The sequence below is a fragment of the Buteo buteo genome, chromosome 4, assembly GCF_964188355.1.
Source record: "Buteo buteo chromosome 4, bButBut1.hap1.1, whole genome shotgun sequence".
NCBI classification, from domain to species: Eukaryota; Metazoa; Chordata; class Aves; order Accipitriformes; family Accipitridae; genus Buteo; species Buteo buteo.
The window spans coordinates 54,508,754-54,525,401 of NC_134174.1; the positions used below are offsets into that span (position 1 = coordinate 54,508,754).

General features: G+C 45.4%; 1 protein-coding gene across 2 annotated transcripts in view; it reads left to right on the forward strand.

Moving 5' to 3' along the window:
• The first annotated feature begins 830 nt into the window (after positions 1–830).
• FBXW4 (F-box and WD repeat domain containing 4) overlaps positions 831–16,648 on the forward strand; it is a 62,613-nt gene continuing 46,795 nt past the window's right edge. Inside the window, exons 1-4 of one of the 2 annotated variants that reach the window (XM_075026231.1) lie at positions 831–1,196; positions 11,977–12,072; positions 14,870–15,055; positions 16,229–16,361. In XM_075026231.1, coding sequence (XP_074882332.1) covers positions 931–1,196; positions 11,977–12,072; positions 14,870–15,055; positions 16,229–16,361 — 681 coding nt within the window. In that variant the 5' untranslated portion in view covers positions 831–930. The remainder of the gene's footprint in view (positions 1,197–11,976; positions 12,073–14,869; positions 15,056–16,228; positions 16,362–16,648) is intronic. The other variant, XM_075026230.1, reaches the window with a different exon arrangement.

Consider the following 16,648-nt stretch of genomic DNA (forward strand, 5'->3'; position numbering starts at 1 on the left):
GCATTTCAGGCTTTTGTGGAGTGGAAAGTACTATACGAAAGAATAACACAACACTAGACTCATATTTTCCTTCTCCCCTGTCTGTGGAGGGCTACTTTGCCATTTTGGACCAGAATCCTTCTGCGTTGTCAGTACTCCAGGCTCCTGTGGATGGCAACAATGACTCAGTTATTATGAACTGTTCTTTTGTGGCGGTGTGCTTGTATATATGTACACACATGTGTGAAGTGTGAGTGCTTTTCAGCCCCCGCTCTGTGGAGCCCTGGAAGGGGCAATGGACTGCACTGAAGGGTCCCTGTGAAAAGCCAGCCTTAAATCCACTGTAGCAGGGCCTGCTCTTACATGGGGAAGACCCTTTCTTTTACGTGGCCCAGGAATTTGGGAGTGTTGAAAAGTGCAGTGCAGCACCGGATGACCCCTGCTGTCACTTCGTGGGTGACAGGTGCTTCTGACCCCACTCAAGGATAATTAATGAGCATTAATCACCTTGCTGTTCACCTTCCTTCGCAGGGGCGCGGTACCTAGTTGGGTCTGCTCCAGGGAGTGGAGCAGATGCTCTGGTTACCTGGGATCACCGTCCCCCCCATTAACTATTCACGTCATTAATGAATACGTGGATTAGGTGACGTTACTAATCCCAGCTCCGAAGAATACGGACCCGTGCTCCGGGACGCGGAGGCGGGGGGGGCAGTTGCGCAGGGGGAGTCCCAGCGGCTCTCGTTAATGAATTAATTCGCTAACGAGGGTGGGCTCGGCGGCGCCGTGCCCCCTCCCGCCTCGGTAGTCGCCTCCTCCCCCGGAGGGGGGGAGTGACAGGCAGCGGCTCCTGCCCCATGTGACTGGGGAGCGGCTGCCCCCGTCCATGGCTTGGCCTCCCCCGGGCAGCAGCAGCTCCGGCTCCCGGGGAGGAGGGGCAGGAGCTGCTGCTCCATGGGGAGGAAGGGCAGCCCCCGATCCCCCCAGGCGGAGGGGGGATCCCGGGCCGCCTCCCCCCCTCCCTCCTCCCCCCCCTCCCCGCTCTGGGCCTTACCCGAGGAGCTGCTGCTCCTCATCTGCTCCTACCTGGACGCGCAGGCCTTGGGCCGCCTGGGCCAGGTCTGCCGCCGCCTGCGCTTCCTCAGTAGCCGCGATCTCCTCTGGAGGCGCATAGCCCGCGGCTGTCTCAACTCCGGCTTCACCCAGCTCGGCACCGACCTGTAAGCGCGGCCTTCCCGGCGGAAGGGCGGGGGGGAGGCGGCGGCGGCGGCTGGGAAAGGCCGTGGATGCTGCGGCCTAGCTGGTTGCCAAGGGGCGTTCTGCGCTCCTGGCGTAGTCGCTAAGGGGGGGCTTCCCGCCGCCGTGAGGGGGCGGAGGGAAGGGGGGGGGGGGCTATTCTCGAAGCGCGGCTGCGCCGTCTTTAGTCTGCGCCAAGAGGGGTGGCGAGGGCAGGGGAAGGGCCGTAGCGCCGGGCCCGCAGTGGGGCCGTCCCTGGGAGGGGAGGGACCGCGTGTGGCGGCCCCGGGGTGGTGGGCCCTGACGCCGGCCCGGCCCGGCCCGGGAGGGTTGGGGGTTTGTGGGGAGGCGCTTGGCGTTCGTGCCAGGAAGCGGGCGGGCCTGACGGGGGCTTGCCGGGGCCCCTCAGCGCCAGGCGCGGCGGGAGCAGCCCTCAAGCGTTGGGGCCCCAGGCCCTCTCCAGATCAGCTCGGTCCCCCAAACTGCCCCTGACAAAACACGTAGGGTCGGGGGCTTCAAGCTAGGGGAGGTGGGAGCATGGGGAGACAGCTGCCGTGTGCAGCTGGGGTGATCGTATGCGCCCATGCTCCCTCCCTCCTTCTGGGCAGCGGCCCCTGCCATGGTCTTGAAGATGCCTCAGAGAAGAAGCCACAGGGGAGCAAGGCCTGGGCTGGTGTCTTGGGTGAAGGCTGGAGGGTGGACTTACATACGTTACTAGGCGCAAGAGCCTTCGTGGCAGGGGGCCCCAGGAATATGTTTCTTAGATTCTGCTCATGGAGCACCTTCCTGTTATAGCTGGTGATGGCTGTCACAGAGAAAGTGACTCTTGGACTCTTCATGGCTTCTGGGTTTTAAAGTTTTGTGGATAGGGGTTGGATTTTTTTTTTATTATTATTTTTTTCTTTCCCCTCATTCAACAGCACATCATAGGTTAGGAACAGGTGTGAGCCCTCTTGGCTTTACTGTGTGTGACACCAGCATCTTTCTAGATGAAGTGCTTTTGGGGCTTGGGGCTTGGGCCTTGGCAGTGGTTGGTAATGACCAAAGATTGCCTTTCCTCTCTTGAATTTGCTAGCGTACAAAATGTCTTGCGGAGGCAGCCACGCAATGTGGGCTTTCCTTGCTACTTTAAGGATCCCAAGAGGAAGTTTATGTTCTTAGGATCTATGAATCCCTTCCTATGGTTTCCCTTTAGCTGCCAGGCCAGGATCTAGATTTTCATCCAGTGATTCAGTATTGTTTCCGTTAACACTGTGTTGACGTGAATCAAAAGAAGGGATGTCAGGTTTTGAGGCCTATTTTGCTGTCTTGTATTGCTATCTCATCAACAGCACAGACTTTAGAGAAACATTTATGGCTTCTGCCGGCAGGAGCAGAACTTCAGTGGTGCTGAAACTCCTTGTGTTGGGTTTTCAGGCCAGCACTTCAAGCCATTAAGTCTTCACAGCTTGAAAGTTAAGCACAGTTCCCTTGGAAGTCAGCAGGAATAAGCACTGCAGAATGGCTGTGTGTTGGACTCTGTCGCTGTGATATATGATTTTGTCTCCTGAGGAAATGAAGTTCTGTATTTTTCATTAAGAATAAGGTGTTACTACGCTCCTTCAGTTGCAGGAGGGATCAGGTGTACAGCAGAGCAGGTGCAGCATACGTAAGGACCACCACTTCCCCCTGCAGAGGAATGCAGGTCTATAAACAGCTACAGAAGAGGTTTGCTAGGTCAGAGGGTTTAAGTGAAGGGAAGGCTGCTTGAGTATCATGAGCTCCCAGGGATTTCAATGCTGTTGGGTTTGCTATGAACAGGTTTTTTTTAGTAATTCTAGGATGTGCTTTTGTGCTGAGTCCTATTTTCAAGTTTTCTTTAAACAACTCTAGTACTGAGTGCTGCTTTTAGCATTGGTCAGCACTGCCCTAGTCCTAGGGAGTTCAATCATGGGTAACGCACCAAGTGACATTACAAGCTGGTTATGCAGGAACCTTGAGATATATCTGGAGGATGAATCCTTCAATTACTTTTAACTTCATGGAAGGCTCAAACAATCTTCAGTTCTTTGAAATAGCGTGCCAGATCTTATGGAGAATACCTGAAAGCCAAGCACTTATTTTCCATGTGTGGAGATCCAGCATCTGGGGGCAGTTGCAGGAGTTTCGCTGCAGTAGGATAGGCAGTTCTGGCAGCAGATAAAAGACAGAGGCATGTCGCAGTACTGGGGGGTTTGGGTATCTGTACATCTCCAGAAGAACCAGCGTGAGTGCATGTGTTGAGTTGTGGTACAGCTGTAAAAGTTGTACTTAGCTGAAGAAGACTTTAATAGTCTCTGTGTCGGCTTGAGGTTTTTAAATAGCCATGTGTCTTCCATACCACTTGTATCTCATGCATGTCTCCAAGATCAAGAGCAATCTCCAAGATTGCTGCTCTTGCATTTGAGGGAGTAAGATTTGCAGAGAGAGATTATATTTTATTTGACTAACTGATACAAGTTGGAGAAGGGATTGAGGTAAGCTTCTGGGCACAGAGTCTTTCTTCCTCATAGTAATTCTAAGTAGGAATGTGGTAGGTAGCTCATTGAAAGTTAAATTTGAGCTGAGTAGATAGTTAAGCTTAAATATCACTGGGTAAGTAAGATGGTGATGAAGATGATGGATAGCTGGACCTTCTTGATAACTGTGCTTTCTTAGTGATATAGGGTAAATCTTGAGTTTGTAAGCTTGGCTTTGACTTGCTCAAGAGCTGAAGCTTCTGTTGCACATTCTGTATAATGTTGCATGAGGTGAACACTGGTTTTTGCTTTTAAGAGGTTTTTGTGCAATGCTGTCCACAATTGAGAAAGCAAAGGCTGGAACTGTTTATGGTAAATGTACTTAATGAAATAACATGCATGGTTCTAACATTAGATCTTAAACTGATGGTCCCTGGGAGGCTGGCATAAGTTAAAAACTAGTCTAGGGAGTATTTACTGTTTAAACCAAAAAGCCATCTCAGAATATTTTGATCGTTTCTGCTGTTAAATGGCTTTTGATAAGCCATCTGTTAATGCTTTGTAAATAGAGATAAATTTGAGCCTAGAGTGTAAGATAGCTGTGAAACATACCCCCCATCCCCATTTTTTAAAAGGGTGATTAACTTGAAAATGACACCATTTTTAAAAAATGTTTTTTCTGTTCGGTATATCTTCAGATAATTGTAACAAGAAGATCAGAGGGAACAGGCTTTAGCCTGTATGTGAAACAACTGTTTGCGCAGTCAGCTTGCCTATAAAACTTCTTTATTCTGAAAGAGGAAAGAGAGAAAAATTATAAGAAACTGGTTGCAAAACCCTAGCTGTTAGCAGCATGGAAAAGAGAAATTGTAGTATACCTGAAATGATTTGATTTAAATTTTAAAATTATTTACTTCTCATCCTGACTGTCTACCTTTAAAAATTGCCAGCTGTGGTTATCTCAGGATGCATACTTAGGCTTAAAAATGTTAAATTGATTTGCTAATGTTTTCAAAAGAAGGTGTGAACTTAATCCCAGACACTAGCTGTTATGCTGAAAGGCATATTCACAACATTGACAATCACATATTTGCCCTTTGTGGTAGATTCGGCTAATCAGAAGCTGCGGATTGCAAGTGAAGTTAAGTATTTAAGGTATTGATTCAATTGTACACTTGCAGAAGAAGAAATAAGTTTGCTTTGAGCAATGTTTCTGTACAGTTTGGTCCTTGGTGGGGGGGAAATAAATTACTAGGTTTGCATCAGTGTAAATTACTGTATATTAGGGACAGCAGGGCCTGACTTGGAGGGGTTCCTTAAGCACATTCTTAGTGTGAAAAAATTTTCTTTCTTGAGTCAGCAGTAAGCAAATGCTTAATAGAATAATGTGTCAGTATTACGGAATTATAGAGTGCTTTTAGATGGGTGTGGTTCTTGGCAGCTGTCATATAGGTCTTTCTATGTTAGGCTACTTTATAGTCATTTTAATTTTATGTATAGACATGTACTGCAACAAGACCTTGTCGTGGGGATGGTAAAAACGTAGTCCCCATGCTGAAGATTTTTGCTTCACTCAGTCATAGGAGCAGCTGGAGCAACGAGTCAAGCCTTATCTTCGTGATGTAAGGTGAATGGAGCATTTTTGTTCCAAAAATGTATGGCAGCATATCACAGAAAAGCTAAGGCTTAAGGATGGTTTCTGCAGTTAAACTGTAGCTGAGTGGTAGCACAAAGCCTTTGGGGTTTTTGGAGAGTATAGCGATATTACAGTTGTGTCTGGTAGCCTGTGTCTGTTTTGCCAGCTGTTGTACAGGCCCAGCAAGAACAGTCTCTGCCCTGACGAGCTTGCTGCCTAAATAGCCAGGGTAAACAAGGGCTGGGAGGGGAAGCGGAGGCAGAGAGATGTCAACCAAGCTGCCCTCTGTGCAGCAGGTCAGTGTCAGAGCCAGGAATAGCAGAGGGTGCTTTAAGCCTTCATCCAATGCCTGCCTGTTGGACCACCTTGGACTGGAGAAATCGGAGAGGCAAAGAGCTTGTTGCAAGGTAGTTCTTTATTTAAAGCATGGAAGAAAGGAATAAAGTTGCAGCTGGGCTAAACTTATTTCCTCTTTGTTACAAAGGAATTTTAGAGGGCAAGTTAAAAGTTGCAACCTAAATAGCTTGACAGCGTGCTCTTTGTAATATATTAATAGCTGTTGCCAAAATATAGAACTGTTCCACTGCATGTTTTCTCTCTCCATGTCTCCTGTTCTGCCTTGCCCACTAGGATCATGGTATATTCTCCAGTTCAGAGAAACAGATTCATTAATGGATGAACTTATCATCTTTGAGTATTTAAGAGCTTGTGTAAGCATTCTGTGAGTTAATGAAAAGCTGTGTTTTCTCCAGATCTTGGAAAAATATATACACCTGCAAGAGCAGGAAATGGCCAATCTATGCAAGTCAAATCCAAATGCAAACTGCAGCAATCATAGGAGACCTCTGTCTTCGGTACTGGAGGGGGAGGGAGTGTGAATGCTTGTAAAGCTGCTTCAGTTTCCTTCATCTTTTAAAACTTGTTTTACCAAAGTTTCATTACTTTAAGTCAGAAATGAAGTAGGCAATGAACTGGTGCAGATGATATAGAGGGGAATACTCTAGGGAGGATATTGCAATAACGACAAAAGCCTGAAAGAGGGCACGCAGCTATTGCTTTGTGATGGAAAAGTCAGTGGTTTTTAGAAACTTCCGTTAGATTCGTTCTTATTCTGTCTTAAACTGTTAGTCTTGGGCAGGACAGATGTGCCAGGACAGCTCCACAATATTGAAACTGCTTCTTGTTCTGGGAATGTGAAATTGTTTGTAAGAGTTCTTTCAGGACTGCCTACCCTTCCCTTAAAATCTTCAATGTGGACCAAGAATTTTATCTAGTTCAGGGCTTAAAAAATGTGTGCTGTGCTTGTTGCTATTCTCCCTGTAACCTGCATAAGTGAACTAGCTGTGGGTTATTTCACTCTACCTAAATACTATCCTGGCAGTCTACTCTTTCAAATCAGTATATACATGACAACTATTGAGCAGCTGCAGGTTTTCTCAGACCTTCCCAAGGCTATGCATTTTTTCAAGCAGACCAGATTTCATCTCCAGAAAGCCTATATAAGTTCCTGAGAGTGTCCAAACCCTGCCTGGAGTTTCTAGCCATGATCCCATTGCAGTTACTTGTAAGGGAGAGGGCATCTGATGGCAGAGCAGTCTGGCTCAGTCTTGGTGATGATGTATTTTTGCGAAGCCTATGTGAAGGTGTGTGTCTTTATTGCGTGTATGGAAATTTGCCTGCAGCTCTGGTTCTTTCTTATTGGAGTCTTTGGCTTCTATGTGCAGGTGAATTGTTCACAAGAACTGTGAGACAGAGCAGTAAACCTGTGCAGCCTGGTAACATCTAACTGAGCGTAGACACACCAGAGGAGACGAGGAACAGCGAGAGAAGAGTCTGCAGAGCTCTCTTCCATCTCAGAGTTATGTGAACCCATGTCAAATAGAAAGGGGGGGAGTGTAGAAGACAGACTGAACCTGGCAGTAAGCTAAATAAGCGTCATATGCTAAAGGAATTCAGGTGGAATTTTTGTCCTGGAAGAGACGTTTTGAAAGCCGGCTGACTTGTTGAGGACAGCAACAGGAGCTCCTGACATAAATAGCTTTTCCCTCTCGGCTGTCTGTTGGTGGCCCGTGACTTGTAACTGCACTGAGACCCTGCTACTCAACAGGTGTGTCCCGATTACACAAATAAGTGCAGTTGGTCCTTGTGTTAGCCATCCCTGTCACAGGGCCAAGGTTGAAAGTGGGGCTTAGGTTCTGTGACCTATTTGTTCCTCTGTATGACCCTTCCAGTCAGGCCTGAGGCAGGCTGGTGACAGCTTTTATGCAGACAGCAGATTTTGTCCACAGAAGAGATTCGGTCTCAGCAGGTCTCTGCAGACTTGCATTTCCAGATGAGCTCTTCAGCACTTAAAATGTAGCAAAATGTGAAGGACTTTGGTGGATTAGGATGCCCCATGCAGCTGGGAAAATATACAGTATGACATGTTGGTGTTATCTTCTGTAACATGGTATATGTTGTTGCAGGCACCATTGTTTTGGCACATGCTGAAATTGTAGATGGCCAGTAGAAATCTCCCTGGGATGCACTAAAGCACAGAAGCTCTAGCTGTTGCGGAAATACCATTTCTGGTGGCAAAGAACTTTGGCTGGGGAGAGGATTGTTGAAGGCAAAAACTGTTGGAGGTGAAGCTTTGGGAGATGTGCTTAGTCTCTGTCTGAGCAATTCTTTCTTTTGTTGCTTTCTTTTGGGGCCCAGGCCAGCAACTGCCATGGTGGCTGAGGTCACCTGGGTCAGTGGTGCTGTGGGAGGATAGTCCCAGTCTCTCACTTCAGCAGCTGGAAAGTGGGCTCCAGAAGGAATATTATGTTTCTTTTGGTAACTCTGCCAAGAAAGAGAGGAAATCCATAATTTGAGCAAAATACTTAACTTTTTTGGTAGGGTGGGGTGAGGTAGGAAGGGGGAAATGAAAAATCCTTTATAATGGGTTGCTTGGGATGGCTTTTATCCTGGAACTCTTTCAGGCTGTAAGAAATATTCAGCTTCTCTTTCTTAGTGTAACAAAGCCTTTGTAAAGGGAGCTTCCATCAGGAGTGTGTGCAATCAGAAACACGCATTAGCTCAGGTCATTTATTGCACCACACGCTTAGGAATCCTGATAGAGTATTTTTTTTATTAATTACCTAATAAGAAAGATAGCCTTGCATGTTCTGGATCATGTAACTTTATGAACTGTTGATAATTGTGATGCCCTAGCAGAGATGGTGAAATGATGGACTCTGATGGGCTTTAAGAATATTTTGCTTGAATTTCATTGAGTTTTCACATTCACTGTTCACTGGTTCCTTCTTCCTGTGTTTCTTGTCATCCTTTCTAGGATGTTGGGCAATATTTCTGTTGCTTTCTGATGCAAGGCTGTGTAGGTCCTGGTATAAATAGCAGTCCTTCCTCATTGAGTCAGCCTTCAGCAGTCTTGAAGTTCACTGTTGGGTGGCTTCTCTGAGAACGTGAATGCCAAGATCTTGATTTCACAGAGCACTTAAGCATGTACTGAATTTTAAGCATGTGGCTTAGCATTTTGCTGGATTGCATACTAAGAAAGGTCAAGGTATTCATTGGCTGGTGGATAGTGGTCCCTCCACAGCATTTTACATAGCATTTGTCTTCATAAAGAGGGTTAGTCTCCTGAATCTTTGAATGTTCAATCCAGTTGCTGAAGTGGGAGGTACTTGGTTAAGTCAACCACTCAGTGTAGATGTGTGATGTGTGTTGATTGTCTCAGGTCATCATGGAACAATTCTTAAAGGTTTGCATGTATAGAAAGTGTGTTGATTGTGATTGAAGCAAAATGGTCTTTGTAGGGGAGAAAGGGATTTTTTTAATCAAATGATTAAGTTTATGTGGTGATGCCCTTTTTAACTTTCTGAGATTTGAGAACTCTCGTGCATTGCAGTGATGCTCGTCACCTTTTTTTGATGTATTCTTGGAGTTACTCTGGGGGGTACTGTTGAGGAAGCAAATCAAATTATATCTCAGCACTTGATTCCATTGCTGAGCTTGATTTAACTTCTCTTCTGTTATAGGGCATCAAATGTCTCTGACCAACACTTGAAAATCATTGCAGTTTGGTCTCTGCTGCCCTGGTACTGGCAGAGGGGAAGGATATCAGTCCAATTTCTACATCCCCTTTCTCGTGGCCTCTATATGTTCTGTCCCCTTTCTTGCCTCTATTTTGAATAAATAATATTTTTGGGAAATAAAAGGTGGATGCTTCTAAGACTTGTTTAAATTAGCTGGATCCAGAATTGCTATATGAAGGAGGCAGGCTGGATGAATAATGTATCTGTACAGTAAAACAAACAAAAAGACAAACAAAACTCCCCAAAACCTCATCAGACCTCCCCCACATAGTCCTCCCCACCCAACCCTCACACCTTCCAGACAGGAACTGTTGATTTGCATGAAGGAATGAGGTGTCTGTTACAGGAGTAACTGCAGTAGTTAACTGGTACTGTGGGAAAAGCCAATGTGTGACTCTCTTCTGAAATTCCCCTTTCAGTAGCAGGAGGATCAAGGCCTGCCCCCCAAGTAGAAAAGTGACCAGCAGTGCAAGATGGAGGCTGCTTTTTTGACCTTGGATTCACCTTTTTTCAGAGCCTTGGAAATTACATCTAGTCTTAGTAGGGTTTATGCATTTTGCTCAGGATGTCTGGTTGGGCCAGTATGTGTTGGGAGGGGGTTGTGGCATGAGTGCATTTTCCATCACAGTGCAAGCTGGTGACTTAAAATCTGTACGTGGAGAGAACTTAACTGAGGGTTGAGTGTGGGGAGGAGAAGTGTTTTGGAGTAATGAATGGAATTGGATGTAGGCGGAGAGCCTGAACTCTGTCTGGGAGAGTAATAAGCAATGAGGAGGCTGCTGGACATGACCTGACTTTTCAGTGCTGTGCATTCCACATCTCAGACGCTATCTGGCCCCACAAGCTCCTGCAAGTGTGCTCTTTAAAAAAGGAATTCCTATTCTTGCAGCCTAGGCTAACTCTACAGTTTTATTATTTTATTTTTTTAAAAGGGTTAGGAGAAAGAAAGAGCTCATAGCTTCCTAAATTCAGTTTTATTTGGTGTAGCTCTACTGATCATAAACTTACAGTTGCAAGCTTTCTAGGGGACAAAAAGCTTTTCTGTGTGTGGTTTCTGTTTTTGTTTAAAATGGGTCACATGCCTAGGAATGCAGTCAAATTATAATGGTGACTAAGTGCCGGAAAGCATAGAAAAGGGGAGGGAAGGGTGAGCAGAAAAAAAAGGAGCCTGAGGCTATGGAAGAAGGCTGGGAAAATGAGAATCTGGCCAGGCCCCAGGGCCAGGTTAGAGATTCCTACACCCATTAACAACCACAGGAGATGTTTATTTACAGGGACCTAATCTTTGTTTTAAAAATGACAGAGTACCCAAAAATCCCACTTCTGAGGAGTGGGTTGGGGGCACGGTAGGGATGGGAGGAGGGAACTGGTTCTGGTCCGGCACCAGTCCCCATCTCTTAAGGATCTTTCCTTTGTCCTGTGCATCTGGGAACACTGGCTGTTGAGAAATGCATGAAAGGGGGATAAACTCTTTTAATCTAGTAAGTGGTTCACAGCCCCTAGTTATAAAGGATAACTTCCAGTTTCTTCTTGTTTGTACTTTTCTGATCTTTTCTACCTAAGCAGCTCCACCAAGGATATTGAATAATTAAGTTTATGATATGAGAAAGATAGTAGCTAAAGCTCCCTTTTTGCCCCCTCTTTAATCAACCCTGGATCATGAAAGCAAAACAATTGTTGAACAGCTGCTTGAACTGGGTATGCTCATGTAGACTCTAAGGAGACCTTGGTCCCAGGTCTCTGTGGTACCTACCTTTTGTCACCTCTTGAGCTGTGTTGATCTTGGCTTGTCTCAGCTCATCCCAATAACTTTGATTTGTGTCCCAGCAGTTGCTTATGAACTACAGTCTCTCTTTTAGTAACTTTGACTGAAAGTAGAGAATTTTCCAGTGATGTGGTGGAATTCTCTATCCTTTGGTGAGGTGCTGCAGAAGAGTCTGTCTTGGGGCATGTGTGCATTGGGTGGTTATACAGATGAATGAATTTTATTTTTAGTTTGAATGTATCTTGATTTCTAATTACTGTATCTGGTTATGTGATTGTCAGGCAGGTGAGGGTCTGGAGCAGTTTCTTTACTAGTCTTCTGGCAAGACACACTCTTCTGGCTTCTAGTTTCAGCATTCTCCTGACTAGTGTTTCTTCCATCTGTCCTTGTATGGTGTTGTCCTTATCTTAACTGGCTTTCCTTAGTCTCTATTAGAAGAGTGATGTCCTGTTTCTCTGGTCGTTCTGGTAGTTTCTTGCCATGTCATGTTGTTTTGATTATGTTTTGTCTGAACGCATGTTGCATTCAGTATTCTAAATCAGGTCTTGATGAGATTTAAGGCTTGTACGTTAGTGATTATCAGGGATGGCTTTCTCTGACGATAAGCACCCACACTGCTCAGTGTTCCTTTCTTGTCAACTCTGGTGGGTGTGCCTGTTCTAGTGTGGCTCAGACACCATCAGTGTTTGCCAGTTCATCTTTTGTAGAACCAGAGTGAGAGCATACCTGTGACCAGCTTGAGTGTATTTGTTGTCCGTATAGCATCAGTCCTGGTTGCTAATCTCATCTGTCTTCCTCTGTCTGCAGAGCGGCTGGCATTCCAGTGAAGGAAAGGGTGAAAGTATCTCAGAACTGGAGGCATGGACGCTGCCGGAGGGAGACAGTCCTGAAATGGAAACGCAAGCAAGTGGCTCCTTTCTGTTCTGTTTTGTTCTGTGTCAGCTGCTGTGGGGTCTTGGGTTTGTGTCTGTGCCCTGAAATGAGATGTTTCCTGCTCCTTGTGATCCACAGGATCTTACAAGTGATGTCACTGGTCTGTTTTGGGTGTTGTTGGCTAGCTGGATGTAGGGTAACTGGAGTTGCTGTCTTGCCCTAGGGGTTCACTCTGAGAGTCTAGAGATCCTTTCTTAGAGCTTGAATTTGTCATTGTTCTGGTCTGTGCAGTTCTAGTTGGATTTAGTAATCTTTACTACTGACTTCAAACTGTTATGTTCCTATCTATTGCTGTATACAATGAGCAATTTTCTGTCCTGCTCTCACAACGAGCATACCTTGATCCCAGATGTGGAATTCTGTGTCCCCTCAAAATGCTTGGTTTGTCTCTCATGCTTTATCCTGGCCCCTGATTTGGATGTACAAATCTAAAATGCTAGTTGACATTCTTCTACCTTGTGCTTCTTCATTCTCCTACCTTATGATTTTCTCCTTCACTAAAAAAAAAATGTATATTTGACATTAATGAGAGGAGATTGTTTTTAAATTCTGCCTTGCAAAGGTGTACCCAGCTTTCAAAGCAAGGCGTAAGATAGGTCTCTTGTCTGAACAGCACATCTAAATTTTCAGCCTTCACATCACTGGACAGAAGGAAAAAAGAGAAAGGCTATGGCTTGTTAGCTGCTGAAGAACAGGGACCTACTACTGAGCTTTCATGCCTTTTTGTGCTGTGTAGATTGAAGTGGTGGATAATGTGCCACTGCTTGTATAAAGTCCTGGGAACAGCTGTAATGAGCAGAGTGGTTTTTGGTGCAGGTTGTATACCTGCCTTTGAAGTGCTTGCAACCATCTGTGAAGACAGGCTCTGTGCATGTTAGAGATCATTACTAAACCAGCTTCTCAAGTGAAAAGGCAAGGACTGATTTAATGAGGCCACCATCCAAACAGCATCCTCTAATTTTCATTTATCCTGCTTCAAATTTGTTACTTCTCCTTATGAAAAAGCCATAGAAAAAGGTAAAATCTAAACTGCAGGAGGAGGAGAGCCACAGAAACTGGCTGTAGTCTAGGTAAGCTGGATATTCACTTGCTTTTAGAGAACTGTGTAGGAGTGGAGGAAGGAAGGGGAAATCAAAGCCCGCCTAAAACCAAAGCTGCTGCTCCAAAGATGCCTCTTATTTTTTCCTTGCATATGATCAAGTCCCAGATGAACATTATAACCTATGCTCAACTGCTTTGTCCATGTGACTAAAAGCCTGTTATTGGAAATGAATGCAGGCAAGCAGAAACCTTCTATCTAATAAGCAATCTTGTCCTCTTTACTTGTTTCCAGTTCCTTATTGTGATGTTATGAGGTGTGGTTGTGTGTAATGACTCTGCTGACACAGCAAATCATGACCTGAGGATGAATGATCTGCAAAAAAGAGGGAGACAGTTTTTTACGAGAAACCCCCCTGCTTTCAAAACAGTTTGTTCCTGAATAGTTTGAAAACTGAAAGGCTGCTCTATGGAAGGGCTCTAGTTTTGCTCAATGTTTGCATGGATATTGGTGCACTCGGCAGTGACTGCAGAGTGGAGACAATTTCATGCATCCATGCCCCATAGGACATGAGCCCCATGTCTCTTTGTATCTGGCCTTGCCGTATCCAGAAGGCCCATTTGCTATTTGATTCTCTGGTCACTACACGAAAGCAAGATCTTGAGCAGAGAGCTCACTGCCTAAGTGTATGTTGTAGCCTGTTTTGTTTTCTGTATTTTGGTTTTGTTTCAAGAATAAAGAAACTTCTCATGATGACAGACATGATTCAGACATTGCTTGAGCGTCTCCTTCTCTTCTTGGTCTCCCAGGAAGTGAAGCATATTTTCCACTTAGAACTTTAATCTTCGAAGCACTTCGGAACAGTTCCTTTAGCAGTCCACTGCTCTTGACCTGAAACCTGTCCATAGGAACCTGCCACTGTCCTGTGAATAGCAAGGGGCAGAAAGGGTGTATGGGCTCTTCTGAAAGACTAGCAACAGGAATCAAGAGTTTGCTCTGCAGTTGCTTTTGGCTCAGTAGTGGAAGTGATGCGAACGTAGAAAAATACCTCCTCTACAAAATGAGTACAAAGTTCTTGGACAGCATCAGGCTTACCTTGCTGCTTTACGTATCAGCATCCAGAGAATGTAGGAGGTGGAGGACTTCCTGTCTGTAGGAAGACCTGTGTTATTTGATGTGACCTGCTCCCCTGCTCAGATGCATGTGAAACAGTGGCAGCTTTGTGGTCTCTGCCAGGCATCAGCAAATAATGTGCAGGATCAAGACTGACTGTTTGCACCAAGAGCCTCGTATTAAAGGCTCTGTTAGAAATGCTCGGCATAGCTCACAAATGCCTGATAGTCTAGTTTCTTAAAAAGTAGAGGACTCATGAAGAGGGGTCAGGGAGCCTTAAGTATTTCCTATCGTCTAAACTCACTAGACTCTTGGCCATCTTCTCTTTCAGAGATTCCATTCTTCCTTTTCCTCAGCTCTTGGTTAGAAAAATGCCAGCAATGTGATCTGCTTTGTGTGTTGCTGGAGAAGCTTCACTTCTTAGCTGTGGTACTATATTAAGGCCTGCTTTTGCATGTGACCAGCAGCTCCAACTTCACAGTTTTCTTGAGTGGGCATTTGCTTTTGTTGATATGTTTATATATGCTTTTTTTTTTTTTCTTCTTGTGTGTGAGGTTTTTCGTTTTGTTTTCTTCTCCCCACTCTTGCACCACCCAACCTGCTGTCTGTTTGCAGTTTGATGCCCTGGATGGAGCTAGATGGTGAGTATCTCTATCTGTCTCAAGCGGAGAACATCCAGGCCTACCAGCTCTGTCCAGACGGTACGGGTTTGCAGCGTCACCCTCAAGCTATCTTCTCCGGCCACCAGGAGGACGTATGTCGCTTTGTTCTTGTCAACTCCCACATCGTCAGTGGAGGGGGGTAAGTTGGGTGAATGAAGGAGCCCAAGGAGTGTGGCAGTGAAGTTGGAAAGGTTTTGTGTAACTCCAGCCCAGAGCAGAGCGGTCAATTTTGCTACACAGTGTCCTCATGCTTGGCTGTGTTCAACTGCTGCTGCTTCCTCTCTTATGATTTGGTTCTGTCCTGAAAAAGCTTTTACTACAGCAGTGGAGGAGCTGAGTCTTATGCTGTTGACCTTACAAAGTGTCCTTTTCTCTTTTGAACTTGTGTAGACGTCCACAGGATTAGTGAATCAGGGCTGACTGATCAGGTAATCCTGACTGATGTGTGATTTTTTTCATTTCTTTCCCTGTTAGGGTCAGGTTAGCTAGACTGTGTTCTAATATTCAGAACTGCTGGTTAACTGGGACCGCAGTAGTGCATAAAGCTTTCTAGAGACAATTATATGTTTATTAGACCTACTGATATAATTGTGGAGAAGGGGAAAACTGCCAAGCATTCCAGCACACACATACTTCTCCAATTAATTTTGCATTTGACTGACCTTTTTCAATTACAGCAAATAACAGAACTGTTATTTATAAAGTTTTAGCTATTAATATACACAGCACTTAAGCACAGAACTGGGAGACGCAAGCATGGCTGGCTGCCCTGGATATCTTGAGACTCTCCCCTGTGAACTGTAGCCCAAAACTCAGGTGAAAATGAAGGCGTGCATTTAAAATTCCAGTAACTGCATTGGCTGAAAAAAGTCTAAATGTCTTTGTAGTTAATTCAAAGCACAATACCCTGCACGGCTGCTCTGAAATGAATGAAAAGCTGAGGCTTGGGCATGGGTGAGAATGACCTCTCACTTGTTCCCTTACTCCAGCCATTCAGCATCCAGCCAGGATTCTGGCAAGCTCAAAGCAGTAGGAGGAGGAATGGCTGCTCTGCTAGTTTCTGCAGCTTAACACAAAGTGGAGGGTGGAAAGATAGCCAGGAAAATTTTCATGTGTGGCAGATCAGACTTTGACTGACCAGATGTGGGATTGCAAGAGAACAGGTGATGTGTGAGGAGTGGAGGCATGAATTTCAGCTTCCATGAGAGATCAGTCCTGGTCTTTTTGTGGCACTCCTAAGCACTGATGGAAGGTGCATGTCCAAGGGAGATGCAGCTGATACAGACTCCCTGCCTGGGGATTTGTTTTTCAGAGATGGAAATATTGTCCTTCACAAGATCCATGGCTCCTACAGTGTCAAGTTCTCTGCGCATGAACAGGAGGTGAACTGCGTGGACTTCCAAGGTGGCCTCATTGTCAGCGGCTCCCGGGACAGAACAGCGAAGGTGAGCAGTGATGTTCCAGCAGGTGCTGCTGCAGAGGTGACCTCTGAGGTCTTGTGCCATGAATGTTTAAGTGTCAGCAGCACTGTTGTGAGCCCTGTCTTGTGTGTCTGCAGGAGGAGTGCTGGGTATCTTGGAGTAGGCTCATGTCTCTGAAAAGATGCTTGCTGTGCCAAACTTTCAAGACAGAGATTTGGCAGTACTTTACAACATCAACTACTGGTTTAAACTAGGAAGTGCAGAAGGCAGCAGCTGATGTTTTGCTTTTTTCACTGTACATGTGTTTAACA